This window comes from Corvus moneduloides, chromosome 7 (assembly GCF_009650955.1).
Source record: "Corvus moneduloides isolate bCorMon1 chromosome 7, bCorMon1.pri, whole genome shotgun sequence".
NCBI classification, from domain to species: domain Eukaryota; kingdom Metazoa; phylum Chordata; class Aves; order Passeriformes; family Corvidae; genus Corvus; species Corvus moneduloides.
Genome location: NC_045482.1, coordinates 18,364,102 through 18,387,856, shown reverse-complemented (window position 1 = coordinate 18,387,856; position 23,755 = coordinate 18,364,102). Strand labels below are relative to the sequence as shown.

The 23,755-nt window shown below is 40.4% G+C and overlaps 1 protein-coding gene across 2 annotated transcripts in view; it reads left to right on the top strand.

Annotated features, from left to right (window-relative positions):
* MAP3K20 (mitogen-activated protein kinase kinase kinase 20) overlaps window positions 1-23,755 on the top strand; it is a 93,112-nt gene that overhangs the window by 49,006 nt on the left and 20,351 nt on the right. Inside the window, exons 10-16 of one of the 2 annotated variants that reach the window (XM_032114872.1) lie at window positions 1,193-1,299; window positions 7,464-7,599; window positions 18,267-18,311; window positions 19,190-19,220; window positions 19,341-19,480; window positions 20,651-20,713; window positions 21,709-21,801. In XM_032114872.1, coding sequence (XP_031970763.1) covers window positions 1,193-1,299; window positions 7,464-7,599; window positions 18,267-18,311; window positions 19,190-19,220; window positions 19,341-19,480; window positions 20,651-20,713; window positions 21,709-21,801 — 615 coding nt within the window. Of the gene's footprint in view, window positions 1-1,192; window positions 1,300-7,463; window positions 7,600-11,791; window positions 16,815-18,266; window positions 18,312-19,189; window positions 19,221-19,340; window positions 19,481-20,650; window positions 20,714-21,708; window positions 21,802-23,755 lie in introns of those variants that run through there. The other variant, XM_032114873.1, reaches the window with a different exon arrangement.

Genomic DNA, 23,755 nt, shown 5'->3' with positions numbered 1-23,755 from the left:
AGATGGACCAAAAAATGACAGACAAAACCTCCAGTTACAGCCGAATAGTGCAGCATTACAGTATAAGAGAGCTTGTCTCTTTTTGTTATGCATTTGACACTTTTTCATGCTGTTTGACATTTAAAATAAAGAAATTGTCTTTCTTTTATAATGTGGAAATCACTTGGATCTTCCTGAGAGAGACACCTCAGCATTGTTCCTAATTGTTTTTGTGCTCCCAAATTAAAATGCACGTTTTAATTGTGGCATCTGTAATTTTAGCAGAAATGGTATAATTAAAGGCACGATAGAGAGAGAATGTGCATCATCCCCTTATTATGTATCTACATTTTGTTTCAACCTTTTGTCTCAACCTTGTCTGGGGTCTGTCAAACAGACTAACAGAGTCAGCGCTCTTTCAAGAAACACGTTTAACTGTGGCTTTTTCAGTTTTCAGTTATTATCCTATTTCATAGCTTCCCCTTGGGACTAAGGGAAAAGTAAAAAAACCAGGGAAGTTTTAACTGCTCTTTCTGACTTGTGAGCACAGTGGGTGCTGGATGGAGAGCCCTGGAACAGAAAGTTCAGTAAATGAGCCCAGGACAGAAGAGCACAGGGTCCACTAATGTGAGCTTAGCTGCCAGATGAGACATCCTTCGCTAGCCTCAATCTTCACTTCTTCCCTGGCTGCTCCTGAGGTAGCTAAATGAGAGTTTTTCTGAAAAGTATCTCCTCTGCAAGAGGGGAACTGCAGCCAGAAACCTGTTTTTGATGGGCAGCTAAATGGCTTGTTCACACACCAAGGAGTTTATGTTAATACCTGTAAAAGGCCATCTGTATAATTACCAGTTGCTAGTGGGCCAGCCTTCTCTATTTGGAAGCATTTTCCTTCTTAGCTTGAGAAAAGTTATTCTTTCAAATTAAGAATCTAGATGATTATTGATGCTTCTAATGTTTAATGCTGTTAAGACATGGGAGACTAAGCTAAGGCTTGAGTCCTACTAGCCTATGGGACTCTTCCCAAACTTTTCTTTAATGGAAGAACAAAAAGAAACCATTTACAGACTTACAATCCTCTTGTAGGATGCTGTGGTCAGAAAGAAGTGTGGCAATTTCTGTTAATTGTGAGGTTTCAGGTGAAAAATTCCTGCAGATAGTTTTAGTAGTTTTATATGAATGCAAATGCTCTGTTTTGGTTTTCTTTTTTCTTCAGAAAAGACCGTCTTTCAAGCAGATTATTTCAATCCTGGAATCTATGTCAAATGACAGCAACCTTCCAGACCAGTGTAACTCATTCCTGCATAACAAGGCAGAGTGGAGGTAAGTTTTCTTCCTCCCAAGATGAAATGATGTGGTTTTACATTGAAATGGTGTGAGTGGTTTTTTTCAGAAAGACATCAGACTCCGATGATGTACTGGTAGAAAATATGTGTGCTTGAAGTATTTTTAGAACGTAACTTACCTTGCTGTTTTTCAGGAATGCCCAGAATGTTGCGAAACTTGTAGTAGGAGCCAATGCACTTAGCTGTACCCTATATTTATTATTACACTGGTTTAGGCATCATGATATTTCTGGTTTTATGATTCATGTCTTAAAACCAATTACAAGTTTTCAGTCAATAGTGTGGGGGCAAAAGAGCTCGGATAATATATAATATGTAGGTTTGATGCAATTTTCATTGAAAGTGTATTGGTGATGTTAATATTCAAACCAAAAAAAGATAAGGGGCATAAACTCCTCCCTCTTCCAAGTCAAGGTCATGCATTCTACCATTTTTTATACATTCTCTCCTTTGTACTAACTGTGTGTCCACACATCCAGCATATGCCCAGGCCAGTCCTGTTTTTGCATAGTGTCCCAGCACCGCTTGACCATATGATTTTAGCTATTGCTGATTGTGATTGTTATTCATAAGTGATTATAAATGGAGATGAGATTTGAGAAAATTTTATTACATTACAGTTTTGAAGTAAAACTTCCAGCCTCCTTTTTGGAATGTGCCAAAACTTCAAAAACGTGTCCCTGAAGCTTATTTGTGGGTTAGAAAACTTGCTGCTTCCCAGTACAGACTTCTGTTTGAGAAGAAAAATTGAAAACAGATCTGCACAGGGAGATGATTTTTGCAGACGGTCATGCCTCAGTCTATATTAAGAAGCGTTGGCCCTATGCCAAACAAGCAGGGAGCAGAAATACTGAAAAATTCCGTGCATCGAAGAAACCGGGACGGGGTGGAGGAAGGGGACGAGCACATGGAAATGGGGCTTGTGTCAAACCCGGCAATCCCGCGTTTCTTCCGCTGCCTTCCAAGGAAAGGCAAGACGTAGAGTTTTACTAGGGCGAGTGGAAAAACTGAGCCGTGGCTGGGACGGCCCCGGTCACACGGCGGGGTATAAATAGCCCGGGCCGGGCCCGCCCTGGCTCGGCCGCGCTGCCGGCGGCCCCGGGCCCGGGCGGGCGGCGGGGGCTGCGCGCCATCTGCTGGCGGCAGCGCCGCACTGCGCCTCCCGCGCCGCCCCGCGGGGCCGCCCCGCAGCGCTGCGTGCCCGGCCGGGGCTGCCGGGGCTGCCGGGGCCGCCGGGGCCGTGTCCGGGCGCTGCTGTTTCGCGGCCACTGCCGGGCCTTCTGCCCTCAGACCGGTGTTCTAGGGCGTGGGACAAATTTAAAGTACCCACGCTTACTTCGTGGCCACCGTTGTTTATGCAGACTCTGAGCATCATATTGTGGTTTTGATGGCAGACAGAAGAAGGAGGGTTGGAGAAAAATACACCCTAGTGAGGGGTTTCTTATACACCCTATATAGTAAAAATATTTATTTAAAAGATGAGCAAGTACTCAAATGTCTTTAGGAAAAGCAAGTAACTGTTTGAATCCTGCCAATATAGCAAAATAAAAGCTCTGCTAGCTGACATTTGGTAACAAACATTGTTTTACTTAATCAGTTTATTTCTTGAAGTGTGATTCAGTTGGCCCAAGTATTTCTTGCAAATTTTGTTTTGATGCACCTAAATTTCTCACATGAGGAATGTCTGAAAAGGTGTTGATGAAAAGCCATGTAGCAACAAAAAGCTCTTTAGTACTATCAAGTAATGGGAAAACTTCTTACCATGGAGACTTGTGTTAAAGATAAATATGGCATTTTTTCTGGACTAATAAATGACTTGGAGGCAAGGAAGTATGAGAGAGAAAATACAAATTCATGATGGGACATGATTTGCCTGAAAGCAAAGATGATTTCTAAATCAAGCCGAAATGAAAACACAGGGTTCAGAAAGAGCCCAAGTCATGTGGACGCTTGTTTGGAAGCTGGAGGGGTGCTCTCCTACCCAAATTCTGGTAACAGCTGCCTGCCCTGATGCAAAAGCCATGTCTGTACGGAGGCATTCATGAATGTTGAGCCAAATTAACAGAAAGGATGCAAAAAATATGCCACCTGAAGTAGATGAAAGATGCATAAAGTGATCCCAAAGGATAAACTAAAAGAGACTAAGTTTGTTACTGAAAACAATTGCACAGAAGTTTAAGATGTTTTAACTTCTGCATTGAAAAATCTTTGCTTTTAGTGCTTGCTTTTTTTTCCCCCCATGGTTTTTTATCCCACAGTGTTTTGCAAAGAGATAGCTGAACCAGCAGTAGGGAAAGAATGAGATGTATTACCACAAAATAGGGAATTTTAATGAGGCCTGGATATCAGAGCCCTGGAGAAGGGTGAGCTTGGGAAAAGCAAAAGTTATGCTTGTTCCTTTGAGGGACCTCTGAATTAATGATCCAGATACTGCACTTTCATAAGGATACTGCACTTACCAAAGCAAATCAAAGCTCAGACAAGCTGGATTGTGTTTTTCCCCACTCTTAAAAAAAGGCAAGCTGAGGTTCTTTTTGTATAGACATGCCAAAACTGTAGCTATAACAGCAAGCAACTGGAGTCTTCAGTATCACTGCCTGGCTGGCATGAAAACTGAGAGTGGGCTGAATCTATACATGACTGGTGGAGTTGATAACACAAATGATGCTTTGACTTATCTATATAATGTGGTCTTATTTGCAACATTTTCTGGTCTTAATTTTTATATTAATAACACATTTTGATTTGCTCGTTCTGTATTTCTTTAGAATAGTTCAGTGTCTTCTTTCCTAACTGTTCTACACATGTTTGGCACATTGTATTATTTAATAAAATAGGGGCACTGTCTTACGCCCGAGTTGCGTAGGTCTGCCCTATGTTTAAGTTCATATTCTGTGATCTTTTTGGAGCCCTTTCTCAAGTCACTTGTATTACAGTAGGAAAAAATTACTGTAGAAGTAATGATGTTCCAATTCAGTGAGAGATCACATTTGTCTGCATTTAGTCATGTAGACTAACTGCATCTCTCCTTCCATCCTCTCCCTTTGAGTGGCTGCTCCAATGATTAAAAAAGTTTATTATTGATACTTATATTAGTGTAGTAAGTCAAGACACATAAACAAATGCCAGTCATTGTTTTTAATCTGGGAATGTTTATCATTATAGTTTCTCATAATGCAGTGTTTGTTCTTCAGTGTCACAGAATGCAATTATTCTAGAAAAACCAGTAAACTCAGACTGCAGAACTACAGAAGCAAACAAATCCACATGTCCTACCATGTATAATATTTCAAGCTGCTTCATTTATGGAGTAGGACTCATTAACTGGGCAATGTACAGTAACTTTCTCTTTAATTACACAGTTTCATTATGCAGTGGAATTATTTTTCAGAATGCAACGGTTTTTGCAGACTGACCTTGTATTATAAGAGAAGTTTCTGTCTAATGAAGAGCGGTAATTACAGTACAAAATAGACTTTTGACATAGAGAAAACTATTGTTACCAGGACTCCCCTAGTGCATAATATTATTTTAAAAGAGAATGTAATTTACATATGTAAAAAATAATAGTTGTGTGTAAGTAGCAGCGATGATGAGAGACAAACTAAGAAAAGCAGTGCTTGCAACTGCTCTCAAATTGCTCTGTAGTTCCCGCAGTAGATAGCATAGTATGTGTTGCACCTGCCAGAAAGGGTTTATGAGGGATATGGGTGTCTGGGGAGGAGTCGCTTTCTGACCTTTGGTCCAGTGCTTTTTAGTTTGTTCCCTCATTGTCTCTTCATTACGATGTGTGACCACTTCCTACCCAGCACAGAGATCTTGATCTATGCGTGCCTAAATATGACAGAGAATTTTTCTTGAAATCTGAAGCATGATAATTATGAGGGGCATTTGTTCTGACCACCACACAGAACAGCTCACTCAGCAGGACTCAAGTGTGATAAATGCCTATGTCCCCAGGTGGCTGATTTCTGCAGTAGAATTAAACATGATGGTAAAGTTTGCAATAGGATTTGATGGTTATTCTAGCTCTGAATCCTTTCACTGTACTTTGTAAGCATTACTCTCTGACAGAGGTATCTTATCAAAATGAGAAATCCATAAAATTTGGAATATTTATATTATTTGATTTGCTTAAATAGACTCTTTGGGTATGCTATTTTCCCACATTGAGAGGCTGAACTCTTTTGGGTTGATAGTGACAAAGAGTTTAATCATTCCATGCCAGGACAGGAGTCCTGGAAGGAAGAAGTAATTCTCTTTCTCCACCCAAATAGAAATGACAGCTAACTCTGTTAGTCCTTCTACTTTCTTTGTGAAAACATTAGAAGGAGCATATTGTGCTGGTTTGGCCAAATTTAGAGATATATCCTCTGAGAGAAGGCAGGTCACCACCCCTCCCCCACCAGGTTCGGGGAAAAATAAATTATCCTCAAAGGAAAGTGAAAGAGATAAAAACTATTTATTTACCAAACACACTGGAAAAGGAAAATAATGCTAAATAATAAAATCTTCCGCTGGGAAACCTGGGAAAGTGTTCGAGTCCTCCCTTTGGTCTCCTCGGAGCTGGGGCTTGGCCCAGGGCCAGGCCCTCTGTGCCCGGTGGAAAGTCCTCCCAATGTGCTCTGATATTGAAGCAGTCCAGTGGAAAAGGGAGAAAATCCAAAATTCCAGGGAAGGAAAAAACTTCAGCTCTCAGTCTCTCTCCGGAGAAAAAGAAACTGAACAACTGGCCAAAAACTGACCTGGGGGCAGCAAGCCGGGTGCTTCTTCGCTCCCCTGCTGCAGCTGGGGGAAAAAAAGTCACTATCTCTGTGTGACCTCGGACAAGCTGCAAACTGCTTTGAAAAAGTTTTGCTCGGTTTTCCTTCCTCCTCTCAGGCTCAGTTTAGAGGCATAGAAAGGCACAAGAATTAATTTCTGGGTATAGGGCAGCGAATATGGGATACACATCATAAAGTCACCCCAAGACACGTATTTTGTTCACAGTGTGTTAACACAAGAAAAATAACATGGAAGTTTGAGCAGAGTGTTTGGCCTTGCAAAGTCCAAATAGCTATCTTTGGAGCTCTCTTTAGGATCTCTTGTCTCCTTAGGAGCTCACTTTTTCAAGGAGAAAAATAAAACACTGTGATTGACTCTTCCTACAACTGTCAGGATACAGGTGGCAGGCAGTGCACAATCTCCCAAACAGGCACAGAAATGGTTTGTTAAATGCAAGTTCAACCTCTGATAGAAATTGGTGATTTCTCTTTGATTACCCCACAAACAAAAAATATGTCTGAATCTGGTGACATAGTTGTTGTTCACCTTCTGTGTATTTGTGTAGTGCAAAACAAGAGCAGTCCAGTTCATGTGTTTAAAATGTACTGTCCCTCAGAAAGCATGTCAAAGGAAACTACTTTCTTAAGGGAGGTACATGCAGTGAAACCAAATAAAGATGCTATCTACAGCTTCTTAGAGTATTGCCTTCGTTTCCTTCCTTTCCTACTTTTCGTAGTACTTTTTTGCATGTATGGTGAGAAGGGGGGAGAAATAAACCAAATCCTTTTCACAACTGTTCCAAACTTGAGAAGCTTGTATTTGTAACCATTTGCGGGGCTGGGTCATATCATGGTTTGTATTTTTGCTCTTGTAGCTTCACGTAAAGAAACAGGAAGGTTAAGTGGGGAAAACATTCCTCCACAAAATGCTTCTGTGCATTTTGAGTGTAAGTCCAAATAGTATTTTATAGTCAAGTTATAAACCCAGACAAACGGGCTTCTTGGACTGCCTGTATTGTGTTGCTAATGCTTGTCCCATTGCCAGTTCTTAATGCAGTTTCTTTATGGATCAGATCATGTTTCATGATGCTGGGGGGAAAAAAAGGCATTTTTGTTTTTAAAATGTTTTTGTTATATGGTATTTTACTCTTTTAAATGTTATTTTTCTTCAACTGAAGGTATTATGGTTGTTCTCAAGTATAAACATTGCCATTTGTTCCTAAAGCTGTGAAAGACTTTGCATTTGGTAATTAAATGAACTGCTTGAGTTAGTATTGTACTTTTCAGCCTTTCACATTTAATTAACATTCAAGTGGGAATTATGAACAATTTATATCTGTCAGGAAAAGACAAGATGTAACAAATTGTCTCCGTGCAGATGTGAAATTGAGGCAACCTTAGAGAGACTAAAGAAACTGGAGCGTGATCTGAGCTTTAAAGAGCAGGAACTAAAGGAACGGGAGAGACGTTTGAAGATGTGGGAGCAGAAGTTAACTGAACAATCAAATACTCCTGTAAGTAGACAATAATTCAATCTTTCATCTTGTGTCAGAAGTATTTGGAGCTTTGTCTGTGTAAATCTCAAGACGCACCAAGGAAGTAGTGCTCCTGTTTTCAGTTGTTTCTTTGGGCCAATTTTATTGCATCACTCCAGATAACAGTATTTTTTAAAAATTTCATCTAATGCATTAGATACCACGTATTACTGATGGTTCATATTGTGACGTGGGAATTTTAAGTAGTGTCCCATTGATTTATTTAGAGTTCTCAGCTTAAAAAGTTGTTTGCATTCAATAAATTCTTTTTTCAACTAGAAAGTTTTTGACTTTATAGGATGCAGGATTTGGTCTTAAATGTAAGAATCATTTGTATCTTCTAGAAGGCATGTCAGGAAACTTATGCAGATTTTTTTGATTCTGTTCTTTTTCTTTGAGAAGAAGCAAATTCACATTCTGTGAAAAGGGGGTCAAAATTTGAAGTGTTGATTTAAGGTTTTGTTCACAGTTATAGTTAACATAACTTTGACTGGCCAGTTACCAGTTGGTAGAACTGCCACATTTCTATTAGTAAATTGAACAAAAAACCTTCCTTGCATTATCTTGAGCTTCTTAATGAAATACTATGCTCTTCAACCACTGATTGGCAGGGGGAGGACCACAGGGTTAGTGCATGGCGAGACATATTACAACAGAGTTGTTAAAAAACAATACTGTGATACCTATTTGTTTTTAAAGCACTAGCTAAAACAAATACCAAATTGAGATTGCAGTAGTATATGATTTTTCTTATTTTCACGATTTTATCCTATTTAAAACCAGCCAGACCCCTTTTACATATGACTTGTTTTTAAGGCATAGCTTATTGCTGTTGTTTGAATGAAGTTGCATTTATGTTCCAGCTGCGAACATGCAGTAATGAAATCATGGAGGATAAATGTTTTCCTATGTGCAGATTCTGTATGTTTTCGGTAGATATCTCTGTGCCTGCTTTAACACTTGCAAGATTCCAGTAACTGAGCTGTGGGCCATCCTCTATCCTGAGCACAGCATGAGACACAGCCTTAACGAGCAAACCTTTTCACCAGCAAGGCCCTTGGGTTTTTTTATGCTGTACTTGCTTATGACTTGTACTTTTCACTTAGAGCTGGCATTGCTGCAAGAATAAAGCATTGTGCTAAGGCCTATTGTGCTAAGCATGAACTGTCTTTCTGCATAGCATTAACCCAACTCTCCTATTGCATTTAAATGCAATTTCTTCTAATAGAGAAATATAGGTTTGTTTTTTCTGTACATTTTAAGTGAACTGTTACACAAAACATATTTTTTTAAAAGCCCTTTTATTGGAAAAAATTTGACATACTGGCAAAAAAAGGGCTTGTTCAAGCAGGATTGGATTTTCTGTAACACTGGTTACACATACAACTATATTGTAAATTCATAGCTGTAAATCATTTACAAAATACTGTTGGGCATTCTGTTTGCAAGCTGTAATCCTTGGGAGTCAAGCATCTGTCTCCCTTCATTAGTTCAGGCAGTGTCTGCCCAGCAGCACCAAACTGGAGGGCTAAAACAGGGAGCTGCAGTGCTCAACTTTAAACTACCTTGACTGTAAAAACAGGAGTAAAGATACGGCAGCCAGAGGTGTGACACATCTTAGAGTTCCCATGAGGCATAAACCTGGTTCTTAGCCAGTGCTAGGCCTCGTTGTGTCTTAGCTGGTACTCTTGTCCCTGCTCTCTGTTCTGCAGTCACTTCTTCATTTTGCTCTGCAGCAAAGACCAGAGGCCAGCAGTGGTGTGCAGGAGGAGAAACTTAAACCAAGTGAATGGAGAACAGCGAAGCTGTCTCTGCCACTTGATTTCCCAATGTTGTAGCATTGGTAGAAGCTTCATCCTGCATGGTAGGTAACTACGAGTGGCAGGCTGCTCCAGCTCCAAAGAGTAAAGTGTAGCTTCACACACTTCAGCATGAAGGAAGAATGAGTCCAGTATTTAGAAATGCTTCTGTGCATTTCTCTCTGCTCTTGTTTTAACCTTATTTCTGCTGCATCTTATGCAACAGACACCTTTGAGTCTGATCTCTGAAAATTCTTTTGTGTGGATCTCCAAGAGCCTCTAGCACAAGGGAATCTGGAGTATTTTGGTGGAGTAAAATATATCCATAGCTGCAGTGAAATGGGAGACTTCTCTTGAAAGAAGATCTGACTTTAAGAAGGTAGTGTATGTAGCTAAGATGAACCTCTTATTTAGAGGAAGAGAGTGAGCAAGGCATGAAATCCATATACTCACCTGTGATGCCCTGTACCTGCAGGTGGTCATTTAAGAACCGTGGAATTTAGAGAGATTGGTGGATCCCAGCCATTTCTAAATGTCTCTTCTGATAGTCATAATATGCAATGTGTCACTAAAGGCATGTCCTGTCCCAACAAACTCTTTAAATTCTCCAGATAACAAGATGGCAAAATATGGAGGAAGTAAAGTGATTATAATTTGCAAAATGAACCATTCACAGCTTACCCACTCTCAGGCATTGAACAGTCCGTGACGCAGAAATGTATTTTAGTGGAAAGCTGATGTGCAGCTTTGTTGATTTTTGTAGGGAATTCTTCCCATATGTCAGGGGATGCTCTTTGGAGCTCAACTGAGTATAGCTACCTGGCAATGCAGTGTGTGTGCTGTGTACTAGGTGTTTTTTTTAAAAGATTCCTTCTTTTTATCAGGAAGAGCTTTTGGTGATCCTTGATCCAACTAGCACTCTGTTGATGTCGTAACTGAGTTTTTTTGTACAGCCAGGTGTACAGAAGCTTAGCTGCAGGTTCTTTCATCACTTAGCTATAGGGTGCATGAAGAGTATTTAGGGCACCCCATCATCCCACCCTCTCAGTTTTGTTTTTGTTTCTTAAACCCTGATCACTAACTTTGCTTAACCACAATGCAAATAGTAAGTCTATGTAAGCAGGGAAAACTCAAGGGGAACAGAACACAAATACTGTCTTTTTTAATGATAGAAAATCAGTCAATGTAAGTGGTTTTACCAAGAAATGGGCGCTCTTTGAGCAACCTGGCTGTGAAGCCTCCTGTATCACATTCCAGGGCATCACTATAATCACCCGTGTAACCTGTTGTGACCAGCTGCCTTTGACTCTTCAGTCAGTTTTCTGGTTAGATTAAAAAAGATATGAAAACCCATGAAATTTGGATAGGTAGTTTTGCAAATGCTTTGGAAAGAAAGGCTAGTGCAGGTGTTCACACACAGCTCCTTTGCTGTTGTTTTAGTAGGTAGTTTAATTTAGGATGAAACTCCTGAGTTTTTATTCCCTGTGAAGCACAGGCAAACATGTCACAGAGGTTAGAGCCTGGCCACTCAGAAGAGTTATTAATCATTTAGCTGAAGAGGGCACATTTCATTTGTTACTACAAACAGACTGGATCAGGAGAATGCCATTACCTGTAGGTGAAGTTTATGTAAGTAGAAATTTAATATGATGTACAACCAAATGACAGATGTCTCTTGATACCACTAAAGAAAAAAAAAAAAAAAAAAAGCTGAAGAAGCTGATGAGCTGACCAAAACCACCTCTCTTCCCCTGCCTGCTTGTCCCTGGGATGGCTTCTGAAAGTGTGGTGCTGGTACAGGCTGGAGGCTGGTTCTCCTGTCCTTGCATTGGTGAGAGACTCATTTCTGATCGTGGCTGTTGCAGGGTGACCCTTTCTCTTCTTTTGAGCATACACTCAAAACCAGTCTGCTGTGGCTTTCAGTTCTGATATTTAGGGGCTCCTACTCCTACACAAACTGCAGAGCTTGTTTGGGTTCTCTGGTCTTAACCTGATTTATTCTTCAATCCTGAATCCGGTTGAATTAAGCAGCTCCAATTGCCTTGGAACCAGTCCACCTGGTTGGGAAATGTTGTATTCTGTTTAGTGCTGTACAGAATGAAGGATTGAAGAGTTTGAACCTTCTTTTGTCATGAAAGCTCTGTTGCCTGTGGTTCTTGCCATGCCACTCAGTGATTTTGCACTTTGTTTTAAGAACAATGACCCCAGAAGGACGCTGTCTGTTTTAATGAATTCTTACTTGACCTCCATGTTTAGATTCACTAATCGTATGCTTTCTGTTGATTGCTGACTAATCTGGTGGTGTCTTTTTCCTTGATTTTTAAATTGGTTCTAACTTTCACTTTTGCTCTGTCCTTTCCTCCTTTAAATAGTTTTTCTTACCTCTTGCTGCAAGAATGTCTCAGGAGTCTTACTTTGAATCTAAAACAGAGGAGTCAAACAGTGCAGAGATGTCATGTCAGATCACAGCAACAAGTAACGGGGAGGTAGCTGGCATGAACCAAAGTCTGAAGGCCTTGATGATGACGGGCTTTGGGGATATCTTCTCTCTGAACCAAGCAGGATCTGTCCTGCATTCTGGAATGCAGATAAACATGCAAGCCAAAAAGAATTCTTCTAAAACCACCTCTATGAGAAAAGGGAAGAAAATCAACATGGCTTTGGGTTTCAGTGAATTCGACTGGTCAGATGACGATGATGATGATGATGATTTTGATGACACAGATGATAGCAGCGAATGAAATAAGTTGTAGAAGTAACCCTGAAATCGTTTTAGCAAAGCAAAACAATAAAGTTCTAGAACAAGAATCATGTCAGTTTGGTCTGTTTAAATCCTGTAAAAGAACAAAAAAACCAACAAACAACAACAAAAAATATCTTCTCCAGGCTGAGCATATTTGTATGTAGAAAGATATGTTGTTTTTGTTTCGATTGTGCTGACTTATTTCTGCTTTGATGAAATTTGGAACTAAACTTTCCAAACTAATTGAGATTATTATTATTTTAAGAACCATGATTATATCTATAATTCCTAATGCCTGATTACAGAAACTATGGCTTGATAAATTTAAGATCTGGAAACACTGGGAGAAACTTCAATGCCTTTAATGCCATTAATGTACTTCAAATTTTTCTTTTGTGTTTTTTGTCATTTCCCTTACTCCTTTAATTGTCAATCATATGCATATACTTGTACTTCCAGATTTGCTATTCTCTGCATCCATTCTTTCATACTGGTGTAGTGAAGGTGTTTGCTGTGTTTCTAATTTAATGCCCTTTTCAAGGCAGCATTGTGGGAAGTCACAAATAGGTTTCTAGGAAGAGAGAAGCTTGGGGGGGAAGAGAGGGGTTAGTTAAATATAAGGTTTAAACATTGAATAGCAGCAGAACCCAGATAATCCCTATTAGTAGATGATTTGTATAAATGTTCTTTTTTCCCCCTCACGTGTATGTGCATGTGTATATAATTCACGCTAGCAAAGTAAACTGCAATCAGACCTCTGCATCTATTATCAGATATTGTGATCTAGAAGCTAATTTTCAGTTATGTTGATGTGAATCCATGAAGCCTCATTAACTTTGATGGACTTATTCTTGTACCTGAGAGCAAAAATCGGTGTTTGTAAATTTTGATTCTGTTGTATCTCCTAAACAGCATGTGCCATCCTTAGAAAAGGACAAAGAGAAGCTGCTATGACATTTCAGCTCGGGCCCTACTACTGTGGCTTGTGTGAAATTTTCCGATGGCAGTAACATCAGGAATATTTACTAGTCTCTACATACCTGTTTTTTGCAGCTACCTTTCTTTTAAAGTATTGTTGCTGCTGTTACAGCTTACCATAAAATTCAGTGTGTAATAATCTGCTGCAATAATTGCCTGCCAGGCACTTATGTTGAAAGCAGTGAGGATGTTTCTCCTGATGACCCCTTTAGTAGTGATGCAGAAGGAGGGAGGGAAACCAGTGCAAACACAGATGCAGGTTAGAAAGGAAGATGTTGTAAAATATTTGCCAAGGAAGAAGGGCAGCATTTCAAAAGAAAAATGTTACTGTGTAGTTCAGCAGTAGTGGGAATAAGCCATCAAAATTCCATTCTCAATTACTGGAAGGGTTTCTTTTATGAAAACTTCTGGTTTTGAGTGGCTTCTTTAATTATAGGCTTGCCTGTTACACAGCTCTAACCTACATGTTATCATGTTTGGTGGATAGCTTTGAGAAAAATGGATACATTAGATAACAGCAGGCCTGAAATCATTACATGTTCACTTAACAAAACAAAATTCTTTGAAGGAGTTTTTCTAGAGTAGGCACCTCTTTGGGTTGTGAGAAAGAATTGTTTTATCCTTGAGCATCAGCACTGGTCTGGCAAGTGCTGCGCTTCAAGCTGGCCTACTCCATTCAGGTTGCACAGGATTAGACCCAGCCGAGATGCGTAGCTCCTGCAGGATGTCATTTAACCTTCTTCCAAACAGTTGCAAATATATTGATGTGAAGTTAACCTTCTTGTATCTGGAAGCTTTTCTCATGAGGAAATTTTAATTTAAATGGTGTGGTACATGTACAAAGTATCCCAAGGAGGAACTCCTTCGGCTCAGGTGGGGATGGCTTCTTGGGTCCATCAGAGCAACCTGATTTGAGGGAGAAGAGGAGACTTGGAAGGGCAAATAATGACATGGAAATAAAAACAAATAGCCTTTTCCAGTGCAGATTTGTACTATTTTTGTAAGTCTACGTCTGCTAACACCCACAGCAATGATACTATTTTTGTAACTGCCACTTTGCACTCAGCCAAATTTGATGGATTTGTGTCATGTAGTATGTGCACTTTAGATCTTAAGATGTGTGTCATTGTGCATGAATTACTGTACCACATAAGCTGTGTAGGGTTGTACAACTGAAAACAAAATTTGGTTCAGTACATTTAGAATTCAAAAACCCCAAAAAATCTGTTCCTAGCATTGATATTTTGCACTTTTTTGGTGTTTGACAATCTCAGAGCACTTCATGCACATTTATGTTTGTGTGGGTTTTAACTGAATTTGTAAATTCACTCTTTAATCTTTACAGAAATAAAAATAGTTAAGTAGTATGACACTGATTTTCGTAGTTGCAAAATCACAAGGTTTAAGTCTGTCTTCAAGGTTTTGTGCTTACCCAGGGGTGTAACTTACATCAGCAAATATCATCAGAATGTGGTAACGTGCTTGTAGTAATTTCTACTATCTACTTGTTTCAGTATTTTTGAATGGAACAAGATGGATTTTTTTCCTCTTTGCCTTTCTTTCCTCATGTTGTTTGTCAAAGCAAATTAAACTGTATTAAGGGAAAATTAAAGCTCTTGTAAAACTTCCCCATTCATTTGAAGTAGCAAAAGTCATCTCTGAATTGTAGGTAAGGTACTAACTCGTCAAAGTCTTCTGATGCGGTTGAGATAGTGTTATACTTAGGATATTGGCTGTGCTTACTGAAAAAGTAGTGGTACTGGTCACATCTTTACTTTCCTGGGATGAGTTTCATACCAGATGTCTCCAGTTTACAAGCCGAATATCGTATGTGAGAATCAAGCTGTGTTGTTTCTGCCTCTGAAATGCTTCTCACTAGATAAAAGCTTTAAAAGTGGCTCTGGTGGGCAGGTATGGTGTTTGGAGGAGGTCAGAGTATTTCATCTTCCATACCTGATTTTGCTCTGCAGCGTATCCCAGTCCATCTTCTACCTGTCTCATCACCAGGTTATATGCATCTCCAGAACAGTCCACAGCCACAGTGTGTCAGCTTATGAAAGCATTAACCAAACCCAGAAGGCATTTCTCTGGCTGCTCTGGACCAAAACCAGAACAAACCACCAAAAGCCTTCCTGTACACACCTCTCAGCTCACTAGGCCATGCCAGGTCTTTTGGGTTCCCAGTTTTCGCTGCCTTCCATAAACCCTGAAGGTATTTGCAGTAAAATCGCTGCATTTGGTGGAGGGGAAAGGTAAGAACCAGGCCTGAACTTCTCATTTTTACCAGGCTGCTGCACTGCAAACATTGACTTAAGTGGGTAAATGGCCTCAGAGAAGAATGGGGAGGATCGACTTTTGGCTTGCTTAAAAGATGCATGGTCAGCTGGGACCAAGACAGGATGCCCATCTCCCAACTCCCTTTCTTTTCCTTCAGCAGTGGTGAAAAAAAATGGAAAGGGGACTTAATGGAGGAAAACTTTTGTTCTAGTCATTTTTGTGATGATGACATCACTAATTTCTTGGAGTAGCAAGTGCCTTAAGGTACAGTGTGTAGGTGTGCTGCATCGGCAGCCATTGTGTGCTCCCTGACATGGAGCTTGTCCCCTCTGGATGGGAGGCGCTTCCTGGAGGTGAGGTCTGGCGTGGCCTCTTGTCACACAGTCATGTTCTTGACTTGTCATTTGCTTATTGTTCCAGAGGTTTTCTTAGATGTTGATTGCCTTTCCTTCTGGGTTTTAAAGTGTTTATTCTGAGTTAAAAATCTGATGCAGTAATGATGGGTATTGCTCTCAGCAGTAGCAATAGATCTGTAACGTGCATATAGCTGTTAAATATTCAGCAGTATTACTGTGCATCTTTAGTGCTGTACTTCCTTTTTCTGTAATCAGGCTGCTTTTACAGGTTTTTAATAAGACATCTGACTTGGCAGAGGTTTTAACTACAGTCCTAGGTAGAACGTTCAGGTAGATAAAGTAAGTTCATTTAGTAATTTTCACAGCCCTTAAAATGTACTGGTAGGAATCTGGAGGAGAGACCTTTCCCCCAGGCTTCGACTTAGTGTACACTGTAAAATCTGCACAGAGATTTCTGATGTGTGAAGATCTAATTTTAAAACTGTAGAACCAACAACTTTCTTTCAACATTTTATATTGTGTGCTAAATATTCATATGCCTTTTAAAGTCAGATATAGTCCACTGCATTTCTTGCTTTTGCACTACTGAAGAAGTTTTGTACTGAATAATAGGAGTCGATGCTACTTACACTTCAAGTTTGATCTGATGGAATTTGAATAGAAAATATTTTCACAGTGTTAGAAAACTTCATTTTCCCTTCTGAAAAAGCAAAGCTGAGCGCAATGCCTATGCCAAGATTCTTGTGCTGTAAACTGAATATATAATTTGTGTGGAACATGCAATGTTACACTTCTGTGTGGTAAAATCTTGCAGTGTCAGTTATCTTCCTTATTGCACTTGACATACCATGTCTTGTTTTATTCACACTGTGGATTCAATTTTCCAGTGTAAAACCAAAGCAAACAAACAAAAAGAAATCATACAGTGTATTAAATTTCCTTGATTGGTGTCCTAAACTTTCTTTTGATGTGAACTTTTCCCTTGCTTCTCTTTTGTTCCAAACTTCTATTTTGCAATAAACATTTTGACAGTAAATTTTATGCATTTGTGTCACTGTGTAAAACGCTGGTGTTCCAAGAGGTTCCTTATTGTCTGCTGGTTTAAGTCACTTTTTTGTATTACTCACTGTGTGACATTTCTCCTTTATTCTTCCATTAAAAAAAAAAAAAAAAGAAAGAATACAGAACTATGCTGCCACTGGTTATATTTAAACATGAAGAAAGCTGAAAAAACCCACTGTACATCTAAAAATGCATTATCGGACTTCTGCAGTAAATTTTTCAGTTGTACAAATTATTGTACCAGGCTCCTGCTGCAGCACCAGCCAGTTTGACTAGAAGTACCTACAAAAGGCACAGCTCATGGCCTCCTGAGGGTGTTCACGATTGCCACTTGCCCTTCCTTGTACTTAAGTGTTGCTCCCAGCAGTACTTTTGCCTCACAGCATTCTGCCCAGGCTGCAGGTTGCTGTTAGTGTGCAGCTGGAGGACATGCTTGGCTTGTGGGTGGGGGCTGGGGAACCTGGGGGTGGCAGAGCTCTCCGGAGCAGGTGGCAAAGCCTTGGGGGCTCGTGGGTAACCGAGCTGAGTCTCTCGTAAATTACCGTTATCTACATCAAAAGAGTTTGCAACTACACCATGATATGAAGCTTCTGGGAGACGCTGACTGTCCAAACTGTCCAAATACAGATCTACAGCAATTAATCTTAACCCTTTAAGCTGGAGAAAATGCGAAGAAGGTGAAGCTTGGGATACCATATACCTGAATGAGTAAAATGGCAATCACTGTCACAGTGACATCTTCTCCTCTGTCAGTTTTCAGATCATCCCAGAATTTTGTTTAATGCAGTGGTTTCCTAGTGCTTCAAGAGCTAAGACCATCTTGCATCCAACAAAATGTAGGAGGAGGCTGGGAAGTGCTGTACTCCCCCAGCCTTAGGGGAGCAGTTACAAAGCATTGGCAGAAACAAAGAGAGACTTGTCTGTACATGGACAGGAAGACAATCTGCAGTGGCCAGACTCCAAATTCTGTTTTTGCTGCTGTCCAGTGAAATTTTCCCTTCCTTTTGCAGAAAATGTCCATCATTTGGGAGGGAATCATAACCCCAGCATTATTTTCATTGCAGAAATCAAGTGGTACCAAAGCCATAGCAAAAGCCTTCCTGTAGTGTCAGAACCAAGAGGAGAGGCAGCTAGAGTCCCTTGCCATCGGATGGTTTACTCTTGCTTCCTGAGTTGTTTTTGTTGGACATCTGCTGGTAGTTTTATCTGCAGAGAGTGATAGGATTGATTTAACACTGCCAACACGCTGTTGGAGCCAGCCCATGATCACTGTGAATCCAATGGTTTAGTACATCAGTACAAGTCACAGCCTAAGTCCTGCGCTTTGCAGGGAAAAAGGAACAGAATAGTATCGGCCACCAGAGTAAAATTTGGGTGGAGGGGAGAAAAATGGTCAGATGGTTTTCTTTTCAATTCGTATCTCTCACACAGTTGCTGCCCTCCTTTGATATTTGTGCATGGACCGAAGAAGATGTGGTGAGTATTTTGTGTTAATGTGGCCAAGCTTGAGCTGCTGGAGCTCTCTAACAAATTACAGTGGGTGTGGTGGGAGGGAGGGCCGGATCAGAACATCTAGGGTGAGATGCTGTTTGTTTGGTGAAACTTGTGTCCCAGAAAGGCCTGGAAATGACCAGGAGTAAATTAAGAATTTGAGTTACCTTCCTGAAACAGCCACATTCTCCAGTGTCCAAAAAACAGTGGGAGCTGGGAACTGACAGGAACCAGGAGGGCATTCCTGAGTCCTCCTTTAACGAATGTGGAAGACCTGACCCTGGACAGGTTTTATCCCACTGTGTGCCACCTGGATGGCAGTTAACTGAAAAAAGTTTGGGGCTATTTAGGGGGTGTGGAACCTCTTTTTCATATAAAATAGTGGCATTGAGTGCTTTTTACCTTTTTATTCAGCTAAAAGGCTAAACAAGACACATCAGTGCTTTATCTCTGGCATAGTGATGTGTTTCAATGTCCTATCAAGCACTCTCTTTGTGTGTTGTGCATCATGGGGTTGTTTGGCTGACATTTACCAAAGGACTGTCTGGAAAGCCAGTGCAAAAGCCATAAAAGCCCTGGCTCCTTCACTTCAGTCCTTGTAGCACGTGACATTCTCAGCTTCCGCTTCAGTCATTTCAGTTCTTCATGACAATAAACTGAGAAAGGTGGCTGCAAAATGGAAGGCAGGTTAGAAAAGCTAAATAGAAGTAATAATCACTTGCATTGGTGAATCTTGAGTCATCCCAAAGTGAGAAATGTTTTTAAATTTTATTTTAAAAACGATGATTACTTGTGAACTACAAATAACTGTAATACAAGATTGTGATAATTTGAACTTCAAGATTGATTCCTCTTTTTTGCAGTTTTTCTGGATGCAACAACTTACTAGAAAAGGTAAAAGCTATTCATGTGTACTTTCATATTTATATTTATGAACTAATATACATTTATTCATTCCCCCCCCCCGCCCATAAAGTGCTGTGTGGATTTTTGAATAACCTCTTTTATCTTAAGGCGATACTTCTGGTGAAATGAGTGTCTATGCTAGCTTGTTTAAGGAACATCATATCACTGGGAAGCAATTGCTTCTTCTAGAAGAAGAGGATCTAAAGGACATGGGAATTGTTTCCAGAGGACACATCATCCATTTAAAGGTATTATCAGCATATATTGAATGTTGCACTAGGTTATAGTGTGAATATTAGAGTCTATGGGGTTTCAGTAGTATTAGCAACAAAAAACGTTACAAAGCTAAAAAGAGAACATATTTGATATCTAAAATAAACGGAGTTCTAGCTTCATATGGATCTAGAACTCAAAGCAACCTGAGCATTTTATGAGGCGTGAAAATGTGCTGTAGTCTTTATACTCCTCTAAAGTTCTTGGTTTTCTGGTGAGCTGGATGGCAGTTCTGCTACAGATTCACCTAGGAGAGCCATTCTCCTAGCGGAAAAGCTTGGGAATCTTCAGAGAGAGCTCTCTTTAGCTGAAGGAGAAACAGATACAAAAACAGTTATTTGAACTGAAATATCAACTTCTCAACTTCCAGATCTCATTTATAGTGTAAAGCATATTTACACTAACAAAACTCAGTTGGAGAACTCTAAAGCTGATTGACAGCCAGGTTTCTTTACTCTTAGAACTTTGCTTTAAAACAGTGTTTTAAATATCTAATGTTTGTAATGGGTTAAGAAAATTATGGTCTGGAAAATGTGATCATGACAGCAGCAATGGTACTAGTACTGTAGCCACAGGAGAGAGTTCAGTTTTCTGGCAGTCAGCTTTGGAAAAGGGATTTGCTAAAAGCAGCATCTATAATTCTGTTGAGTCTCAATCATTTTAGGTCACAATTTGCTAGTAAAGAGACACTTGTAATTGCTAGTCCTGCAAATTTAGCTTCATAAGTCACACAGATTTATTCCCCTTTTGCTCATCAGCCGTTTTTTCCATGCCCACACACCATTACTGATATATTTAATTTACATTTCCTACAGGGAAAATTATTGAAACTTAATAAAGTCAATAATGTCCAGAATGAAAGATCTCAGCTTCCTGGGTTGATTTGAGCATAAATAAAAACAACAAAAACAAGCTCCTGAACATCTCTTTTTCTGATTAAGCAGATCTGATTCTGAATGTAAATCGGGCCCAATCTACCACAACAGTTTACTGGACAGGGCTGTATTTTAAACTCTTCACACATGCCCTAATGTATCCACAGTGGAAAATAGAGGGCACATGGAGTTGTGCTGTTTTTTGTGCTGGTATTTGCAGGATGAGATTCTAAATAACTGCCATCTGGTTTTGTTGATTTTTTTTTCTAGACTGCTATCGAGAAGTTAACTCATGACTACCTAAATCTGTTTGATTTTCCGCCATTAATTAAGGCAAGTCTCATTGTTGATATAAGACATACTTCTCGTGCGGGTATGAATATTTCACTGTTCTCATGTCTCAACTTGCCCCCATTCAGGGGAGGACAAGGCTGTAGTTCCTACAGAGGGTTGGAACAAATGCAGAGAGTCAACAGCAGCAATGGGTCACATCAGAACAAGTAATAGGATAATAAAAGTTGTTTTCAAGGTGGTTCTAAGATTTTATCATGGAGCTGGTGGAATTAAATTAAAAGACAACTGGTCGTGATTAGTTTGCTGTCATTAATCAGAAACTACTTTGAAGAGCCATCCCTCCAAACTGCTGCCACCAGCTGATTACCACTGAAGAACAGCAGACTCCTGGCCCAGAATAAGCCCATGATTCCTCAGTTTGCTAATGTTATAGGAGAGAAGGATGATTTAGTGTCTAGTCACCCTTACGTTAATCAACTGGTTTTCTGATATCAGTAATAAGACCCATGCAAAAGGGAGAGAGTGTTTGGGAACCTTGGTGTTGCTAGATCAAATATTTGCCTGATTTAGTTCAGTGAACTAATCAAGGAATTCTAGACCCCAAATCCTGAAGTAGCTTTTTTAGTCATAATTTATTGCACAGCTATAGAGTGAAATCCACTTAAAGCGAATTTGCATATAGCAAAACTCTGTTCCCTGGAGGGGAAAATGAAAGTCAGAGCATTGCCGCCTTGCCGTGCCAGCTGCAATTCCAATGGCAGAGGCTGCCACAATGCTCACAGGGACACTGCACTGTGCCAGAGCAGCTCAGCCAGGAGCAGAAACTGTGCAGCATCTCCCAGTTGCCATCCACCACCCACCCTAAACCCATGCAGAAGCCTTTGCCCCTCTTGGCGTGTGATGTCTCCTTTCTGCTGCCTGTCAGACTTGTAGCATCTGAAAGGCAAATCCTTTCTGCTGCCAAAGGGTGTGCTCCTGTCTCCCAGTGGGTTGTGGTAGATGTGAATTCTCACCTTTGCCTTTTTTTTTGGCAGGATTCTGCAGGTGGAGCTGAAGAAAGCATAGAGAAAGTAGTGAATCTTGAACTTGTCTTTGGTTATCACTTGAAGCCAGGAAACGGTCCAAAGGTAAGCTGGGAGTGCTAGATCAGGTGGTTTGATTAAGAGTCCCTACTCAGAGGGCCCAGTATCTTCTGGACACAAAAGATAAATTGGCATGAGAATCCTCTTATTTTGGAAAGTGCCAACTGAATGTCAAGGTGGCAAATGGGGCTGCGTCAGTGATGAGGAACCATGCCCCAGGACAGGCAAGGAAGGAAAGAGTGGCACAGAAAGTTTTGGCTGAAAGCTTTTGTTTTCTTGTGAACAATTCTTTAAATTGTATTTTTTGTAATTTGGGATTTCATTTTGTTCCTTTTATCCCAATGGGTGTAAAATAATAACTTGTTTATTAAAAACAGTTGAGCCGTGGCATATGCCTGATGTTGGTGGGCAGATTTCCTTTTGTCTCAGCAGAAAGGAGATACTGTTTTATGCAACCAAGAGGAGTTTGGAAAATACATGGTATGCACGGCTGCTGGCTGGGCAGGATGGGACTGGTCCTGGTGGTGACTGTGTGCCCTCATGGTACTGGGGAAAGAGGGAGGGGTAGTTGCAGCACATTGCACAAAACTGCTGCACTTCAGCTGGTAAAAGGCAATTGCCAGCATGCCACATCCTAATCAAACCTCAGCTCCGAGCCGAGCTGGTTCAAGGATCTCTCATTACACCCTGTGTAACAGGAGTATTGATGACTCCAGATGTTCCAGCAAAGGATTTCTACCACATTGTTTTTTCTCAAGAGTGAGGTTTGTCCCGTGCTTTTTGTTTTCTTTGTCCAGCTTGCCATGGACTCTGAGTTCAAGGGTTTTAGAATTAATCATCTATGTGGAAATGGTGTGCAAAGCATTTCTGAGCTAGAGTCAGGGGTTGTGACAGCAGGATTTGTTTCCTTTTGTATTTGATAAATCTGCATTGTGTGTCCACCCTAAACTTGTGGGAGGCTGACTTTCATCTTGTGTTATCTGGCTGCTTTGCTTTCAGGGCATATTGTTTGCAGAAGTCTCTTGATTTCTGTACTTGGTGGTGCTTGCAGAGAAAGCATTTAGGTTTGAACTTAGTAGGAACTTGTACTCATACTGAAATAATTTTATCAATTTGAAAAAGCTTTTTGTCAGGAGATTTTCTTTTTTTAGTTTGTTTCTTTTATCCTGAGTACTTCTTTCCTATAAAAATCTTCTTTATCACTATGTGAATTACTTAGACTGTTACAGTGTTCTTGAATGTATGTTGCTTATGCAGCTGTACAGCTGCTTTTTTGTAGGTGTGCATTTTTCTCTCCCATGTGCAACTAACTCTTCAAGGAACTAAAAGTCCATAAAATAGCTCATATCTCCCTTCCATTTCCAATATAGGCTGTGAGCCATAGTGCAGGGTGGTGGGCAACCACCGCCAGGAAAGAGCAAAAGAAGGAGCAAATAGACCTCTGCACACTGTAGAGAAATTCATGTTGTACTAACACCTCTAAAGTTTGAAGATGAGTAGATGTTTTAGCCATGACAGCAAAATGTGCAAATGAGACTGTATGCAGAGTCTATGGGACAGAAGCTGAGTTGTTAAGAGAGGGCAGAGTTAGTTCAATGGGCCTGTGTAGTATTGACATAACCTCTGCAGGCTTCTGACAACGTTTTTTATTTGGTCCTGCCTTCCCTGTGAGCTCCTAATTGCTTCTGTCTGCTCTGTGTGCTGTTGGGCCCTTTTCTAAGGAAGCCATTCCCTCCCAAGCTGTGGTTGCATGCCAGGCATGCCTTCCTTGTCAGCTGCCCTGCTGCAGCACCCCATGTGCTTAGTGATGCCGTTCCAGGGAATGCACAGTTTGTCCCCTGAATATGTCTGGGCTGGAAACATCTGTCTGAGATCTGCACGTTAACTTGTACCTGCCTTTAAAGATGTTGCAGAAGAGCCAGTTTGAAAAAGTGGACTGGAAGAAGTAGATTGTCTGAGCTTTTGGGCAGGATGCTAGGGCCAACATGGGCAAGTAATT